Source organism: Dipodomys spectabilis, unplaced genomic scaffold (assembly GCF_019054845.1).
Source record: "Dipodomys spectabilis isolate Male_0828 unplaced genomic scaffold, ASM1905484v1 ptg000436l, whole genome shotgun sequence".
Classification (NCBI taxonomy): domain Eukaryota; kingdom Metazoa; phylum Chordata; class Mammalia; order Rodentia; family Heteromyidae; genus Dipodomys; species Dipodomys spectabilis.
In genome coordinates, this window is record NW_024871113.1 from 7,141,784 (window position 1) to 7,160,440 (window position 18,657).

The 18,657-nt window shown below is 35.3% G+C and overlaps 1 protein-coding gene across 5 annotated transcripts in view; it reads left to right on the forward strand.

Annotated features, from left to right (window-relative positions):
* The window catches only part of Gria2 (glutamate ionotropic receptor AMPA type subunit 2), a 139,299-nt gene that overhangs the window by 66,226 nt on the left and 54,416 nt on the right, over window positions 1-18,657 (forward strand). For all 5 annotated transcript variants that reach the window (XM_042668397.1, XM_042668393.1, XM_042668395.1 and 2 more), the window contains exon 3: window positions 10,421-10,660. In XM_042668397.1, coding sequence (XP_042524331.1) covers window positions 10,421-10,660 — 240 coding nt within the window. The remainder of the gene's footprint in view (window positions 1-10,420; window positions 10,661-18,657) is intronic.

Genomic DNA, 18,657 nt, shown 5'->3' on the forward strand with positions numbered 1-18,657 from the left:
GGCACTGGTAGCTCACGCTTGTAATCCGAGCTACAGGAGTCTGGAATCTGAGGATTGCCGTTCAAAGCCAGCCCTGGTGGAAAAGTCCATGATACTCTTTTTTTTTTCTTTTAAAGCATTGTTTTAATTGTTGTGAAAATACTGTACAGAGGGGTTACAATTACATGGGCAAGATAATGAGTACATTTCTTATAAGTACCGCGCGCTAACCGATTGCGCCACTGGAGCTCCATGAGTACATTTCTTATCAAGCATTGTAGCCTCCTCCTTTGTTTCCCCTTCCCATCCTTTCTCATCCTCCCCCCACTCCCTCATCCAACCCTCCTCCCTCCCCCACCAAAGTTGTAAAGTTCGTTTTCAACATAACGACTTGTACATCTCATTTTGGACCCATGATACTCTTATCTCCAATTAACCACCAGAAAACCAGAAGTGGCACTGTAGCTCAAGTGGTAGAGTGCTTGCCTTGAGCAGAAGAGCTCAGGACAGTTCCGAGGCCCAGAGTTCAAGCCCCATGACCAATAAAAAAAAATAAATAAAATCCAATATTATAAATAGACATTTATAAATAGACAAGTAAATTGACAAGTAAATAGACAAGAAAATAGACAAGTAAATTATAAATAGACAAGTAAATTGTTTCTCTTTTGAAGATAATATAACACGGAATTATTATTGACTCTTAGGAAAATCATAAAGCAAAACTAGGACTCTGCAACAAAATCATGTCATAATTTCGCTAAGACTCTATATAATAAGTGTTTGTGAATCCACTCTGCTAAAGTTAAGTTCTCTAATCCCTTAGCAATAAAGGATAGTGGTCCAGAGCTTTCCTTAGTACACCGACATAATTTCTCTTCTATGAAATTCAAAGGTTTTGTCTGTTAAAAACATATAGGTTAGCATAGGTGCTTTGGCTCATCCACAGAGAACTCCTCACTCAGTATCAGGTAGAAATGATGAGCAAGACAGTCTTCAGTCCTAGGAAACAACAGAATCTGAGCCACTCAAAGGCTCAAAGGTTATCAGATCTAATTTCAGGGCATGAAACAGTAAAGCAACCGGATTCCGTCTTTTTACTGAATATCATTCAAAGGAAAATTACTGCAAGTATAAATTCTATAAATATTTCAGCTTCTCAAATTTTTATTTTATTATCTTTAAGAAAGTGTGTTGCTATTTAATAAAGGAGTTGCTATTTAATAAAGCAGTTTACGATTAATGCATCTTGATCCCTGTCACCCCTTTCAGCATTCTTAACCATCCCTCCCACCCCACCCTCTCCCTCCCTTTTCTCATTTATGTTGAACTCTTGATTGCATTCTCCTTTACTTCTCCTCTTCATTCATCTACCCCTCTTCCCTTTTCAATTACATTTTTTTCAATATTTTTCAATTTCATAAGCGAGCATAAATACTAAAATCTTCATTTCAGCTAAAATGTCATCGAATCTATATTTGATAAACATATAACTTCAGTTTTGTACAGCTATTTATTATTGCACAAAAAACTACAAAATTTTCACATGTATATGCCAGTATTAGGGCTTGAACTCAGGGTCTCAAACTCTTGCTTAGCTTTTAACCTCAAAGCTAACAATCTACCACTTCAGTCATACTTTCTCTTCTTCTCTTCCAGCTTTTTGCTGGCAAATGGGAGATAAGGGTCTCAAGGACGTTCCTGACTGGGGTTGCCTTTGAACTGCAGTCCTCAGATCTCATCTTCTTGATTTACAGGCATGAACTTTTAAGAATCTAGTGATACTATGTATGTTTTAAGGCATCAAGCAGTGCCTCAAAATTTATTACATTTTCCCAACACATTTCATATGAGAATTATGTGGTGAATAATAAATACTCTGAATTTGACATTTTCTGAGTTTCTTCCTTTGATCTTGAGCCACTAGGTTCTGAATCTGAGCTTGATGGGACCCTTGAGGCCATTGAAACCTTTGAAATCGGCCACTTGCCTGGAGCACACAGCTGGCTGGTTTAGTGCTGGGATTGGGCACCAGGCTGCAGACATTAGCACAGCCTGGCACTGTTTCCTACAGGATTCCAAGTGTACCAAGGCACCCAGATTCTATCTACAACATGAGATGAACAAGAAATTGTATATATGATATGGAGATATATGCTTAACAGATGAAATTATCTTTTGCAATGTAGTATCTTATATAAACAGAGATAATTCGATTTAACTAACATGTCCAGAACACATCATTAAAATCTACATGAGAGTAACTGTCTATGACTGCCAGTTCCAATATTGCCTGCTATCCTTGATGATGAATGAAGCCAAAATAAATGTTACAGATTTTTAAAGTTGCATGCAATATGGGCAATAGCAATAAACTTATGACATTGCATGGCACTCTGCAAACAACACGAAAATCAAGAAGGATAAATACTAAAACAGGAAGACAAATGTATTATTACAATTTTATTGTCTTCTATGACTGAGTGGTGATGTTGTATTGCATTTAATATTTCTATGAAAAATGAGATCAAGATGTATGCAAAGAAATATTTTATCACCATGAAGATATATAGCTTGGCTGTAGGGAAAACCATCAGTGAGGGACTTAATAGAATATGTCACTGGAAAATGTTTATTATTCTGCACATTGTCTTTGAATCATTTAGAGCTTCATTCAATAGCTGTAGGCTGAGTTTATGCTTGGAACAGTGGTGGACTCTGGGGACATGTAATGAGGAAAGAGCAGGGCTTTAAAGAGATGAGATTTATTTGGAGATGATAAACTGGCATCCTCTAAGAGGGAAGTCCTTACAGTCTGCAGATAAGAATCTAAAGTTTCTGAATCTCAATCCTTTGTGGAAGGTTAAAACTAACATTTCACTTCCTTACTCTGTTCTCATCTTGATCTTGATCACCAATAATACCCTCACCTACCTACCTACTTATTCACCCAAATGTACTGCAACCCAGTCCATGCCAGAAAGATAGTCATTATCTGGGAGATCATGAGCAGTTAGTAGTAAGCAGGTACCTTCATGGAAGAATTCATATACCGTTAGGTGGCATTTATCATATGCTTGTTGTGTGCCAAGTACTTTTTAGGCATTTTGGGATAAATGGCACTTAATTTTTTACTTTCAGTCAGTTCAGTTTAAGGGAAGAACCAGAGAATTATAAGTCTTCTATAACAGATGTAAAGATTGCTTTAGCATCACATGTGAGAGCTGTGAATTGCTCAGACTACAGTGGAATACCTGAGCACCTGTCTCTAAGTTACACAGGCGAGACACTGATGGAGTTTAAGCAGTGCCATTAGCTGAGCCAAGATGGAGAGATTTATTACAAAGGAGGCCGTTGGAGAGGTTATTGCAGCTATTCAGTCAATAACTGTGGAAAGACCATATTAGGACAATGTCAGCAGAGCTGAAGAGCAAACTGCAGAGGTGAATGAGCTGGGCATGGGGCAGCTTGGGACAGCTTGAGTGTCAAGGATAGAGGAAAGGAAGACTTCAGGAGTGACTGTTACCACTTTGAGCCTGAAAACATTGGTTTCATTTCAAGAATAAACATTTGTCACATGAAAGTCATGAATTTTCGCATAACAGCAAATATGATCAAAATTCTGATGCATACTTAAGAGACAATGAATATCAACATTGAGTCAAATCAGGGTTAAGTGCAGAGTCATGAGATACTTTGGGGGCTACAAATGGTTTGTATTTTCTTTTCCAATTACTGTTGTTTTATAGTTATTATTTTTATTAATCTATTTTAAAATATCTTTAAATAGTTGTATAAATGGTTTCCAATTAAATATGCTAACTTATAAGTACAAGGAATCTTGACCAGTGTCACCCCTTATTTATGTTTTCTCTAATATTTCCCTGTCCTATAACAAGGCAGGTAATATCATACTGTTGTGTTTTTCACTGATTATACTGAGACAGAGAAGACTATCTTGCCTAACCAAGGATAGCTAGATAATGGCAAATGTACCACAAGACAGTGTATTTTCACTTTTAGCCTTCACTGTTGCAGTATCTGAGATCAGAATCCTCAATAAATGTAGTGTAACTTCTTCATATTTAACTTCTGAAAAAAGTTATGTTTTAGATAACATAAAACAGAATTGTTGTATATTTCTTTTTAAACTTTTGTTCTAGAAAGCTTATTTTGAAGTTTTATTGCAAGAAAAAAATTAATTAAAACTTGTACTAGTAATGAAATAAATGCAAAATATCCACGAAAATATATTACTGTAAAATTAACGATGTACAATCGATTCACAGTGGATTTTGTCAACAAATAAGGAATGCAAATAAATAAAGCAACTAATGATGGAAAGGTTTGGGGATCATTAGCTTAAAAAGCTGAATTTGACCTTCATAACAATGGGATTATTAAGAAATACAGTAAGTAGAAAGATGGAAAACAATTGGAAGACATCTCAATTGAGCATGTCTTCTAAGACAATAAGAGTATAAGTTAAAGGAAGGAGAGGGAAAAAGCATAGATGAGCAGGTCTCAACTAAGGAGAAGGAAAATGAAGGTATAGGTGCAAAAACTGCTTTAAATGTACTAGTGTGTAAACTTTATGTGTATAGGTACTTTATCCACCATGCCTCATACAGTACAGTAGGGCCATAAAAATATTTGGTTAGTTCTGTAAAGTAGGAAGAAAAAGGTTGATGGGGGTGGTGGTGTGAACAGGATAAGGAAAAGTAATAAGTTCATTAGTCTGCAATGAGGAATATAAATGCTTATAATACTTAGATTTCCATGGTGAAAAGAGAAAATCAACACAAAGATGTAGCTTGTCATGCTGCAGCCAGAATCCTAGGCCAAAGCCCAACTCCAGGGGTCCCAATATGTCAGACCAGGCTACTTGTCCTAATACATTAAGTAAAGAGAGGAGTAATAAAAAACAAACAAACAAACAGATTTATTATGTAACAGGCATGACTTCAAAGAGGGACAGTAAGCACCTTAGTCCATCTTCAGGGTATAGATAGGTGCTTTAGGTTTAAGCAGAGCAAAAACTGGGGCAGGGGTGAGGTATGCACAATTAAACAGTCCTGGTCAAAGTGTGGCCTGGTTGCTTATTATTTATATTATGGTTCTGTGAGGGGTTTCAGACAACTTGTTATGATTGTCACCACTTGAGAGGAACAATCTGGTTCCCTTGAGACGATTTCTCCAATTTGAGGGTACAGTTTTACCACCATAGGTAATTGTCTTTATTTAGGGGATAATTTCTCCTACCAGGCTCACTATTGCTTTTAGGTTTAGTTCCTTACCATAAAGATGTCATGGATTAGTCCTGATATTCCTGGAATCCAAGTTGACTGCAGGAGAGGGACTCGGCAAAAGGAGATAGGTGTAAAATGCAGGCAGAGATGCCCAGCTTTTATACCGCTTTTACTTTACTTGTGGGCCTATGTAAGAAGTCAGTGCTTTTTAGCAAAAGTAGTTTCTACTGTTATAAGGACAATGTTTTGTATATTCAAGGATTTCTTTTCTTTAATGATTATGTTTACTTACTTGGATGATGATAAAGGTTTAAGAAACTCGTGCCTAAAAGTTGACTTTGACCTTTTTTAAAAGGACCAAAACAGTGAAGATAATTCAGTGTTTGAAAAGGAGAGATAACATGATTTCAAGAAAAATTCTTGGAGAATCTGGTTTTGATTTGAGCTGCACAGAAACAACATGGCAATAAAAGATAATTAAAGAGGAACAAAATGCCCAGATGCTATGATTTTACTTGGTAGAAATGTGAGGACAGCAGGAAAAGAGAACCTGATTAGCAGCCACAGAGAGAAAGAACTTGTAGGGCAAAATATAGACTAAGGAATTCAGAGCTGCTAAAGATGGTGAATCTGAGAAATAATATATTACTGACCAGGAAATTATTGCTAAACAGTGATAAGGAATTCAATAGTGAAGTCAGTGCAAAAAAAAGAAGAGGTTAATATTGGAAGTTTTGTGCTGAAGGAGGGAGAGAGTTTTTAAGGATGCTGAAATTTGATGGAGCTCTTACCAGATTCTACAAGCTGCTTAAGAATGTTACCATTCCCACTCACGAAGCAGCCCACATAGTTTTATTGAAGTGAATGGTAATTTATAAAAAATAAAACATGAAAAACAAAAGTGAAGCTCTCCAAGCTCTTCTCCCTTTCTGCTGAATAACATGAAAAGTCCTTCAGACTGTGTTGCATCTGCTGCATTAGCAGCACCAATGAGCAGAAATAACACAAGAGAAAAAGCATTGGTGTTCTATCGGCACTGTTATTGGCTTATATCATCTGGGCTTGTAATAAAAAGTGAAATAATCAGCAAGTTACTTACACCCGGGAGATTATCATTTCTGCTGTTTGACCTACAGTGTCTTGTGGAAGGACTTGCCTTTGCTGAGGTTCTCAAAGTTGCTATTAAGTATTTATTCAAGCAGATCCCAGAAAGAGCATCTCCAACTACTCCTTTGTAATCACATTTGAGTCTAAGGTAATAAATACCTTTTTAGCGTCATTCAGAAACTTATGTTAGTGTCTGGCAGTGTCATAGTATGAGTCATGATGCTATAAGTGAATCTCTAAGGCTTTCTGCTCTTTCTTATACCTACAAGATGACTATAGATAGTATTCTGGTTTGTCTCATTCATTTATAAGTTGATACTTGCAATTACTTTCAGAGTTTATCATGTATTTTTTTTAAAAATCCTCAACAATTGTAAACCTTTCTTCTGTAGAGAGTGATCTAGATTAGGAAAAATGACTTTACAGCACTTGGGAATAAGGTAAAGATGAAATGATGAATTAATTTCTAAACAAGTGAGAAGTCATTCCAAAGTACTGCTTCTGTGTCATGATATACTTGGTGAATCATCAATATTAGAATGAATTATTTGGATATAGTGTATGAAAAACCTTGGATTATTTGGATATGGTGTGTTAGAAGCATAGTTCCAAGATTTTCATCTCATTTGGTTGCAGCAAGTTGGATCAACAAACTACTATCCATCTCTGTGGGGGACAGGGACAGAAACTGACATAAGATGAAGAAAAGGAAGTGAACAATGGTAACCAAATGGTCATACGAGTCTATTAAAGAAGAAATATACAAAAAATAGAGGATAAGAAAAAAAGACAATTGATACATGTCATGAAGAAATAAAAGATAAGGTGAGAAGGACCAAGGCTTATGAGGAGAAAGAAAGGTCATTGGTGTACAAAAATGTTCATTGGAATATCATCTGGACAAAAAGTCTAACTCAGATGAACTGTGATTTCTTATGACATTTTGTACAGATTGTGTTGTTGTTGCTGGGCCAAAGCCTGTATGTTCAAGGGGTTGCAATAATCAGGAGGTTCCTTGACAACTAATACCAAATTCTAACAATTAAGTTTGTCTATATTTTCCAGCAATGGTATCCTTTATTAACATTCTGCTCGTGCTTTGCCTGCTAGTTCCATCCTAGAAACTATTTCATTTACAATGTGAAAAAATTTTATTAGAAAATCATATTGCCTGATAGTCCTTTAGTGTCTGGAGGATATGCCAATCCTTTTCAGGAAATTAAATCAAAATAGACCAGAGAGAATTTTATAGAAATTCTTCTTTTTCATATGCTATATTTTCATCAATGCAAGATTAAAGGTTTGACAAAAATCTAAAAAGATTTGAGATATCCATGTCAGTTCAAGTATCTTCACTTGTAAAATAAGAAACCACTGGAGAGTTAGCTTGGAAAGGTCTTAACAGTGAAAAATCTTTTTCACATACTTGACAAATAGACATAGTCATCAAAAGTACTGACCTTTCTTTTCAACTTGTCTATCCAGAAGAGAGCAAAAAGTATAAACATGATGCAAGACAATAATTTTATTTTGTCAGTGTGTGAATAAATATAAGGCCATACATTCAATTGGTCTCTAAGATGTACTATTTCTTCTTGCAGAAAATAATATAAGTGAAGAAGAGAGATGAGGAGGAAAAGTAAGACTATGTATTACACAGATGGAACAGATACTTCAAAAAATTTATGTTCAAGAAATAGGAATGCATTAGAAAAAACAGAAGTAAAGTGAATAGTAGAGAACATTTAAAGGAACATGGAAATTTTACAAAGAACACTCGAAGAAATGTTTAATATTTCCTCTGTCAACTGATACTATATACTAGTTTTACAAATGGCTATTTATTGTCTAGAATTGCTTATTAATAAGAATATGTGTTTTCGTAATGCCCTTATTTATCAAACATATTTCTAGAGGTACTGGAGATAAAACTTGCACCTCTAGTCCCCTTTTGTGTTGGTTTATTTCAAGACAGAATCTTTGTTTGGGCCTAGATCTATCTGGCTGTGATTTTTCTATTTGTGTTAGCCTCTATTACTCAGGATGACAGGTGTATACCACTTTGCTCAGACATTGTACATTGTAATAAATAGTAGTAATAAATGGTATATACCACAAAAATCTAGCCATTGGTTGAGATGGAGTCTCTCAAACTTTTGTACTAGGGCTGGCCTCTAATCTCAATCTGCTGATATCTGCTTCCTAAAGTACCTAGGGTTAAAAACTTGAGCACTGTGCCTGGCACAGCTACCTTAGAGAAGGAAATAAAGCAAAATAAGAGAACATTGGGTCTTGTTCTTTAAATGACTTTAATTCATTTAAAAAGTTGCTTGAGGTTGTTATGATTTATTAATGACTATGTTACAGGATCACTGATTTTGATTCCTTGGATTAAACAACCATTAAGATTGAAAAAAATACCACCAGTTCATTCATGAAAAGACATCTGACAAACTTAGAATGGTTCTCTTAAAACTGTATAATGGGGTGTGTGTGTGTGTGTTGCGCATGTGTGTTCATGCACATGTGGTACTGGAGATTAAACTCAGGTCTAGGCTTGGCAGGCAAGTGACCTACTGGATGAGACATCCTCCATTCTTTTTTTCTTTTTTTTTTTAGGTTATTTTTTTCAGTTAGGGTCTCAAGCTTTATTCTAAGTTGGCTTTGGGCTGTTATCCTCCTTACTCACACCTTGACAGTAGATGGGATTACAGATGTTTGTTTTTCAGATTTCTTATGAATAATAGTCTTGTTACCCTGTTAACCTGTAATCTTTATCCTCCTATCTCTGCTTCCCAAGTAGATAGGATTATAGATGTCTGCCACTGTGTCTGGTCTTGGTTGTCTTTTGAAGTGTGTTTCAGGTTAGCTTTCTATCTTGGCAATTACAAGAGAAAGAAATGATCATGTACAAGAAGGCACAAAAATTGTCCTAATAGTGTACTTTGATATTTGGAATGGAGTGGATAATAAGTAGACCCCATTTAAGTACTTTCTTTCTTTCTTTCTTTCTTTCTTTCTTTCTTTCTTTCTTTCTTTCTTTCTTTCTTTCTTTCTTTCTTTCTTTCTTTCTTTCTTTCTTTCTTTCTTTTTGTCTGTCATGGGGCTTGAACTCTGGGCTTGGGTGCGATCCTTCAACTCTTCAGCTCAAAGCAAGCACTCTACCGCATGAGCTACAGTGCCATTTCCCGGTTTTCTAGTGGTTTATTGGAAATAAGAGTCTCACGTACTTTTCTGCTCGGGCTGGCTTTGAACTGTGATCCTCAGATCTTAGCTTCCTCAGTAGCTAGGATCACAGGTGTGAGCCACTGGCACCTGGCTTTTGAATATATTTTTCTGAGTATAAAACTTTCAAGAAAGGATAGGAAATGGAAGTCGTATAAAATGTAGTGGAAATATTGGAAGACAGGAATTGTGGAAGGCATGGGGACTTTGACATACATTATTATTTTGTTCAAAATATAGCCCTGAGCTAAAACATTTTGATATTACTCTTTGTTTTGTATCAAGGGGAGCATATGAGGTAAGTTGGGTCAATGGAAACGATTACAATTAGAAGCTTTGGCCTTCATTTAATTGTTACTTGACTGAGCAGTGCTGGGTGAAAAAATGGTTCTTTGTGGCAACGTCTCCGTATGTATAATGTGAGTCTGGCACTCTTTAAGAGTATACTGGATTTCTAATAGAAGCACCAGAAATACAATAAAGCCTATCAAAAGAATCAGACTTTGCAGAAAATGAGCTGTTATGAATGTGAATAAATCTTTGATAACTATAGTTTATTCTTATGAACTAATGCTGTACATATACTTTAATAACCATCCTTTTGTAGCTTGTTAAATAAAAATGTATATATTTTCTTGAATCCAGAATTATTACTTTGTTTGCTTTGGAATTTTTTCAGCTTCTCAAATAGAGTGATAAACAAGTACTCATCAATTTTCACGAATCATTAGTATGAGCTCTGCATTTCTTTAATCTGTTAATGACATTATGCTTTATGTCAAGGTATATTAATTTCCAAGTAAACTTATGTGGTAGTGTGCCAATTCCAATGATTTATCCTGTCTTTCCTTTTCTTCTAGTCTGCTCCCAGTTTTCAAGAGGAGTTTATGCGATTTTTGGATTTTATGACAAGAAGTCTGTAAACACCATCACCTCATTTTGTGGGACACTCCATGTCTCCTTCATCACGCCCAGCTTTCCAACAGATGGCACACATCCATTTGTCATTCAGATGCGACCTGACCTCAAAGGCGCTCTTCTGAGCTTGATTGAATACTATCAGTGGGACAAGTTTGCATACCTCTATGACAGTGACAGAGGTAAGTGATGGCATTTTTCCCTTTGTAATTGGCTAATCTCAATACTGGCACTTGACACATAAAAATCTACCAAGACCCAAGTATTACTTGGTTTAATTTGGCTGTATTATTCAATTTGAAACCTGGAAAACATGTTCACAGCGAAGCAACCACAAATGAAGCATGAGTGTACATGTGACAAGTGCTTAGATGTTCAGCTGAAAGCTAGCAGCCCACTCCCATATCACTAGGGACATTTAGGATGCCTTCATTACTAGTACAAGCATAGAAAAAGAACTTTAAAAAGTGGTGGTACAAGGGTATGAACTCAGGGTCTTCTTTTTTCTTATTGTAAAGATGCTGTACAGAGGGATTGCAGTTACATGAGTAAGGCAATGAATATATTTCTTGTTGAGTATTTTTACTCTCTCCCTTGTTGTTCTCCCACTATTCCTTCCCTCCCTCACCTCCCTCACTCCTCCCCCCATCCCAAGGTTGTAAAGTTCATTTCCAGTATACTGTCTTATGAGTATCATTGTTACAATGGGTCATCTTGTATCCTTATTCAAACATTTTGTTATTCCCCTTCCCCTCCCCAAATTAGACAAATGCATATACAAGATGCAGGATACCAAAATCAACAGTGACAACAGGGGATATACCATAGGGGGAAGAACATACAGAGGAAACAATTGTACATTAAAAACAACAACAAAGACCTCTTGTGTCCATTTCTTGGGGTTCATTTCACTTAGCATCCTAGGGCCTTCTTCTTCTTAGTGAGGTACTCTACCACTAAGCCACACTTCTAATCTCCCCACAAAACACTTTTGTAATCACTAGATATTGTTAAGTATTAGAGTTTTACCAAGCAGAAACTATTATTATTACTTTTGATATAAAGTAAGATCTCTGAGTCTCTATGAAGTTATGAGAAGTTGGGAGTTACTCATATCAAACCTGTGAGTATAGTTCAAGCCCATGTCTCTGATACCAGACCCATGCTTTTTAAACTAATTCCACATGACTGTTTATGATAAGATGTTCTTAACTCATACTAAAGTTTATGGAGTGAAGTTCTGACTGTATAGTTTTACATTCTCTCTTGTGAAGTTCAATAGTGCAGACCCATTTGACTTACAGGTCATGAGATACTAGATGTTCTTTGTCTTTCAGGGCACATGATTAGGAGACCAGTGGTCTGTGCACTTTTACATCCTGTGGAACACTTCTCACAGATGTTAGTCTTTCTGAAGACTACATAATAAAAAGCAAAAGGGTTGTTAACCACTGTTTTCAGTGCCATATTGTGCTCCCATCAGAAATGTATTTCTTAGAATATGTGTAAATTTAAGTGAAAGCAAAAATCCTGTTTAGACCAGGAGAGGGCACCTTCCTTGTCACTTGCAAGGGCAGACAAGAGGTAAGCCAGTATCAGTCAATTTTCCATTGATCTGTTGGAAGTGTTGGCTACAGAAATCCCAAATCAGGACTGCTCAAGCTAGGCGTCTGGTCTCTGCCCTGTGCTCCTGTTCCTGTGGAAGGGAGTTCTCTGGGGAAAAGCCAGTCAGCACTCTAGAACTGAACAAAAAATGCCATGCCAACAACTTTTCCCACAGCATTCAGAAGGAAGCTCTTTGCTGTCCCCACAGAGAGTGAAAGACAGCAACAGAAGCATTAGAGAAAATAGAGATTTCAGGGTGGGTGCTGGATAGTTGGGAAGCACATTTCTCATTAATGTCATGAAAGGACTTAATAAATTGAGTTTATTTATGTGTAGTATTTCCTCTTTCTTTCTGGGAATTGTTTTAGTACTTTGTTTTGTTAGAACTAGCTTGACAGTTAGACATATTTTTCATATTTTCCCACCTTTGCATCCTATTAATGTGATTGCTACCATCTATTACTAGTTTATTTCTAGATATTTTTTCTACATTACAATCCTTGCCTGCCAATCATCAATGTATATTCAGTGTGTCATCTCTCAAACTCCACACAAAGCAACTAGAATTATTTTCTAAGTATCTTTTTTACTATTTAATAATATCACTCTCTTGCTTAAAACACTTCAATGGCTTTGTATTTAATGAGAGTAAAATCAAAATTCTCAGCAGGGCTTGAAGGCTTTATACTACCTGGTTCCTGTCCAATTCTTCAGTGCACTCCGTTGCCTTGCTCTCTAAATCTAAATCCATTTGACCTTCTTTCACTTTCTCAGATAGACCAAACTTTTGCACTTCAAATGCTTACATATGACTCAAATTCTTACTGTTTTGCAATGTCCAGGTCTTTGTATCATTTCCTCAGATATGCCTTTCACACCCACTCTGAAAGCAGTGTTTTAAGTCTCCTTTCCTTCCTAGGACCTATCAAAATTCATAATTAATTCTGCCATTGATTCTGTCACTCAGGTGCTGCTTACTGAGTCCTCGCTCTGCTCCATGGGTTAACAGAAGCACCTGGGCTACACACTGTTAGCAGTGGAAGGGTCTCCAGGAAAGCAGTATCTAAATAGTGCCCCGTGCACGGATGAATCATTCCTAACTGGACATTCACCCGCCAAGCAGAGCTGGTGCTCAGTGTGCAAGTGTTAAAAAATGAATGGTTTAAACATCGGTGCATTTTAAATTTGATATGATATTAAAAGATGAATCTCGTTAGCTACAGTGATGAATCAGCAGATGAATGTCTTTGACAGTATGACAAGGTTGAAAATGGTGGACTCCACATCTTTATCCTTCTTAACCTTTTAACCCCCTGTGACACTTTTTTTTAACCCCCTGTGAGCTTTTAGAGTTTTCAAGTTGATAGTAGCTAATATAAATAGAAAAAGAGAAATATTAGTATTTGGAAAGAGGCTCAGTGAGATAGGCCATAGGGAATTGACAGGTGAAGATGGATGAACTTATGTACTTCCAAAGAGAATCTGGGACATTTTAAAGTGATTTTATTAAAACTTTGGATATATTAAATGAAATTGAAGTGATGAGATAATCTCTAATTATTAAATTATACAAATTGATATGAGTTGAGTGCATTTGTCCCATGAAGAACATTACAGGGATAATATTAAGTAATTATAGCTTAAAGCTAAAATGACGTGATGGATGTATTTTCAAGGTAGCATCAAGTAGCTGCTGCTGTTTAATGTGAAGAGTATCAGGCTGGCCTTTCAATTAAACCCATTTTCAGAGATAATGTTTAAGGCTCTCAAACTCTGGCAAAAGCTTCACCTCTTGGCTTATGGAAATTGGATTATTGCTCTCAGATTTTTTTTCTAGTTAATGATTTAATTTTTGTGGATTTGACATCATATTACATTTAAAAAATCATCCATGCATTCACCATGTGAACTACATTGTTCCTTGGATCCTTAACCCTTTTCTCTTCTGCTCTGGGGAGGCCCTTTTTCAATTCAGTGTTACATGATTTGGAAATTTACCTTTTTGGAGAGGCTAGATCATATCAGCATACTGTTATATTATGATGTCTAACAAATTAATTGTCTTTTGAATAACATAGGACTTAAGCATGAAAATATCCTTTCCAATATTGTGACAAGATTTCAAATCAGATGAAAAAGAATCAATATTGTTCTATTCTACTTCCTTGAACTGCTCTTAACTTAGATAACTTAGTAAGTCTTTCTTGTGCCCCAACTGTCCATCCAAATGCTGAGACAACAAATCAAGAGACCACATCCCATCTGCAAACCAGCAAATATATGAATGCCTCTGATCTTTGCACAGAATAATCTCAGATGAGTCTAAGTTTTCTGGTGATATTTCTGAATTTATTCACCTGGTACTAGGTGACCTTTCAGGATTGCTACTGTCTCCTCCTTAGCCAGGGCACGGCAACTAAGGACTTGATGTCCTTAGCAGCTTCTTACTATTCCACAGAGAGCAAGGGATAGAACTTCAGTGCATTTTAAACCAGAAATCAGTGGGCTGCCTCTGTTAACACACTAGCTATACTTTTAATCTTTGAACATGTATCTAGTATCTAATATAAAAGCCTAATCAAAATGCAGCTTTTATTTACTGTTTTGTTTTATCAACACGATAAGGTAAGACATTTTTATAGATAATAGTTAAACTTCAATTAACACTTTATATTTATCTGTATGTCTTGGTTTTAATTTTGAACAAATCTGTTTATCCTCTGAAAGGAAGGCACTTTAATTCATTCCAAGTAAACATCACTGTTTCTCCTAAAACAAAAATACTTTTTTTCTGATGTTCTGGAGAATACTGATGAGGGAAATCTGAACTTGATTTAGGTATGCAGCCATGCTTTAATGATCACAAATAGTAGATTTTGTGCCTGAAAGAATGGTAAGTGCAGTGGTTTTAAAATGGAACAATGACAGTATCATTCAGAACCACCATGTGATCTGAATAAGCTTCATCTTTTGGCAGTATTCATTTTAAATTTTCCCCTTTTGCTTTCATCTGCATTTAGGCTAAAGTCTTTCCTTTCACTCTGGCAACATTATTAATGCTACATCTAGATAAAATTATCACTTACTTCCGTTAAAACCTTGGGCTTCATGGAGAATATCGATGAATGAATAGGTTACATATAGCAAAAGAACATTACTAAATTATAAACACATAAATTTAATGCAATTTAATACTTTTTAGACTAGCCAATCTTTACTGTAGCAAAACTGTCTAAGAATTTAATGATACTGAAAACTTAGAATTAGACTCTAACAATATTGTTGAAAGTTTACAAAACAAATTCTTTTTAAACTCATGTATTTATCAGGAGAAATAGTCATTTTCTGATTTTTTTTATTTTTAGATGAGTATTATGTGGATAAACATTTTTATTTCTTCCAAATCAGTCAGGAACAAGAAATAAGAAGTTTTAGTACATTCATATTCATAATATGAATATTAGAGTCAAATGTTTAAAATTTATTTAATAACATTGAATAAAACAATAATTAGGTGAAGCTCCCAGTGTCCATGTGAGTTTATTCTGTAAGTTAAGGGGAAAGCATATTTATGAAGATGTTCTTAGTTTATATGGAGGAGAAAGTCACACTTGCACTCCTAACTATAACATGAGACTGAGAGAAGATGACAAATTAGGGTGGAGAAATGCTCAATGGTAGAACACTTGCTTAGCACGTGCAAGGCCCAGCACTGAGGATAAAAGAAAAAAGGGGAAAAATAGAGCATTAATTTGTGCTGATTGAACATTTTAATTTCACCTTCAGAATTATCCAATTTTGGTGTTACTGAAAATTTAAAAGTATTAACTATAAAAAAATAACTTTAGCAAAACAAAAACCATTCAATTGTGTGAACAAGGGATGAAATAGAGAGGGATTGAAAAAAATGGTTTCTGTTACTGAAAAAAATCAAAGTCATGGATTAGTAAGCAAAGGACAAATTGCATGTGGGCTCATTCTCTGGATTGTGAAGGACTCCTGGCAGTCCTCTGGAGGTAGCTTGATATTATTCCCTGTCTTTTGACTGAAGTAAATTAATCAAATATGACATTGTACTACTTTAGCTCTCTAGCTACTTAATAAATACATGTAATTATTGTTGGGTTCTACAGGCCACAAAATATTAATCCTGAGTTATAATAATAGAAAATCTACTATCAGTTACTTTTGACACAGAACAAATGGGATTGAAAGTTAGACACCTTTAAAGATCCCATTCTTTTTATTTTATATATCATTTCCATATTATTTGACAGGGTGAACTGCCAATAAATTTAAGTTTAAATTTATCATTGGGTGGAATCCACTTACAAATTTATAAGTGGATTTATATGTAAATTTTCTTATAATATCTGTCAAAGATGAGATAAAATGTCAAGGGCATCACCACATATAATTTTTAGTATGAGGAAAATCAAAGTTAAATAAAAATACAATAGAATAAAGGAGGCTCACTACAATTGTTAGATGAGTAAAAGTGTACATGCTATCACATCATCTATAGATATACTTTTAAGAAGGTGATTGGGGAGAGTTGAACAATCCTTGAAATGTGGAAAATAAGGCTTGAAGAATAGATGAGGTGGGGTAACTTAGATTTCTTTTTCCTACTTGAGAAGAACACAGACTAAACTTAATAGCTGTTTTCAAGTTCACTGGTAGCTGCTGAATTGATGTGATGACCAGCTGTGCATCTTATGTCTTTCCTGATGATGTAAAACAGGAAAGGGACTTGAATTTTAGTTGAAAAGATTTAATTTACCTAAAATGAACAGAAATCATAGGCGTTCTCTGATGTGTTCTGAAGTTTTATCATTAAGTTTTTTTTAAATTGACATGTGATGTGTTCAAGTCATCCCTTGAAAAAAATTCATGTTTATTTATGCCTTTTTTTCCACATGAGTAGATGAAAGAAGGTAGTTGCTGTTTTACTATCCCCAAACATTTTAAGTTCAGTTTAAGTTTCAGTCATCAATTAGGAAATAAGGTAGATTATCTTAATGTTTAATGAAATATTTTAATGGTAAGATATAGTAATAGAAAAACACCCAGGAACTCTTAAACCAGCTTTAACTATGACTAGTATAATCAATTTTGTTTTATTCAATTAATCTCTCTCCTCTCAAAAACTATCTAGAGAAAAACACAACTATTTTATTTTATCTGTACATATTTTGATATTTATTTGGAAAAATAATTCTTATTTTAAACAGCCATGTCAGCATGACATTTAAGGAATAATCAATTAACAGCCTCATTTTTAAGTGTTCAGGGTAAAGTTAAATACCATGTATCACAACTGTTTAATATATCTTGTCAGAGTTTTATTATGTTTTATTATGTTGTAGTCTAGCATTTCCCACCATCTGAATTCGACCCCTGCAATCCAGGTGTATTGTCAAGCAAGTGCTCTAACCACTTGAGCCATGCTCCCAGTTGCCATGGGAGGAACAGGTAGGAGGACTGCTGTCTGGTGTTAGCCCCAAGGAAAACTATTAAATTATAACTGAAAAATTCAAAAGGCTTGAGGGAATAGCTCAAGTGGTAGAGTAATTGCCTAACAAGCATGAAGCACTGGGTTCAAACCCCAGTTATCACAAAATAAATTGTATCCTAGCCATTGCATTTAATACATTAATTAATATTTTGATGTTCATATGATTCCATCTTTATTTAAAGAGACTCTTTTAGTCCTAGGACACACACTTCATTTTGAGCACTTCCTTGTTTTATTTTATCACAAGATATTTGAGGCTCATATTGCATATTATTTAACCAATATGGAATCCATCAAATTCTTTTTATGTGTTTGGGATAAGGTTTTCCTATGCAACCCAGACTAGTCTTGAACTCAGTCCTACTGCGTTAGCCTTTATGTGCTAGAATTACATGGATGTACCACCAGAACTGGCTTCAATTCATAATTTCTTTTTCTGGTCCTGGATGTCAAACTCTGGACCTGGGTTTGGTCCTGAGCTGTTGTGTTCAAGGCTAGTGCTCTGCAGTGCTCTACTTCTTGAACCACAGCTCTACTTCCAGCTTTTTTGGGGCTAATTAGATCTAAGAAGTTCTTGGACTTTCCTGCCTGGTTTCAAACCATGGTCCTCAGACCTCAGTCTACAGAGTAGCATGAGCCACTGGCACCCAGCCAATCTATAAAATTCTTTTTTTTTAAATTTAATTGTCAAAGTGACATAAAATTCTTTATTTATTTTTCTAGTATTATGATTCAAGGTCAGTCTGGGCAAAAATGTTAGTGAGACTCCATCTCCAAATAAGTGGTAAAAAGCTGAGTTGAAGGTCTGGTTCAAATAGCACAGCACTAGCCAAGCAAATGTGCAGTTCAAAATATAAGCTACATATAGTCAAGGATCATCATCATCATCATCATCATCATCATCATAATTACCATAATTACCATACTTGCCATGCTGTAAGAAAAGGCACTAATAAGTAGTCAAATGGGTTTTTCACAAAATATTTTTTATGGTAGTACAAAGGAGTTTATATTTAGGAAATGAAACAAATTTGGTTAAAAGATGAACATTAACAA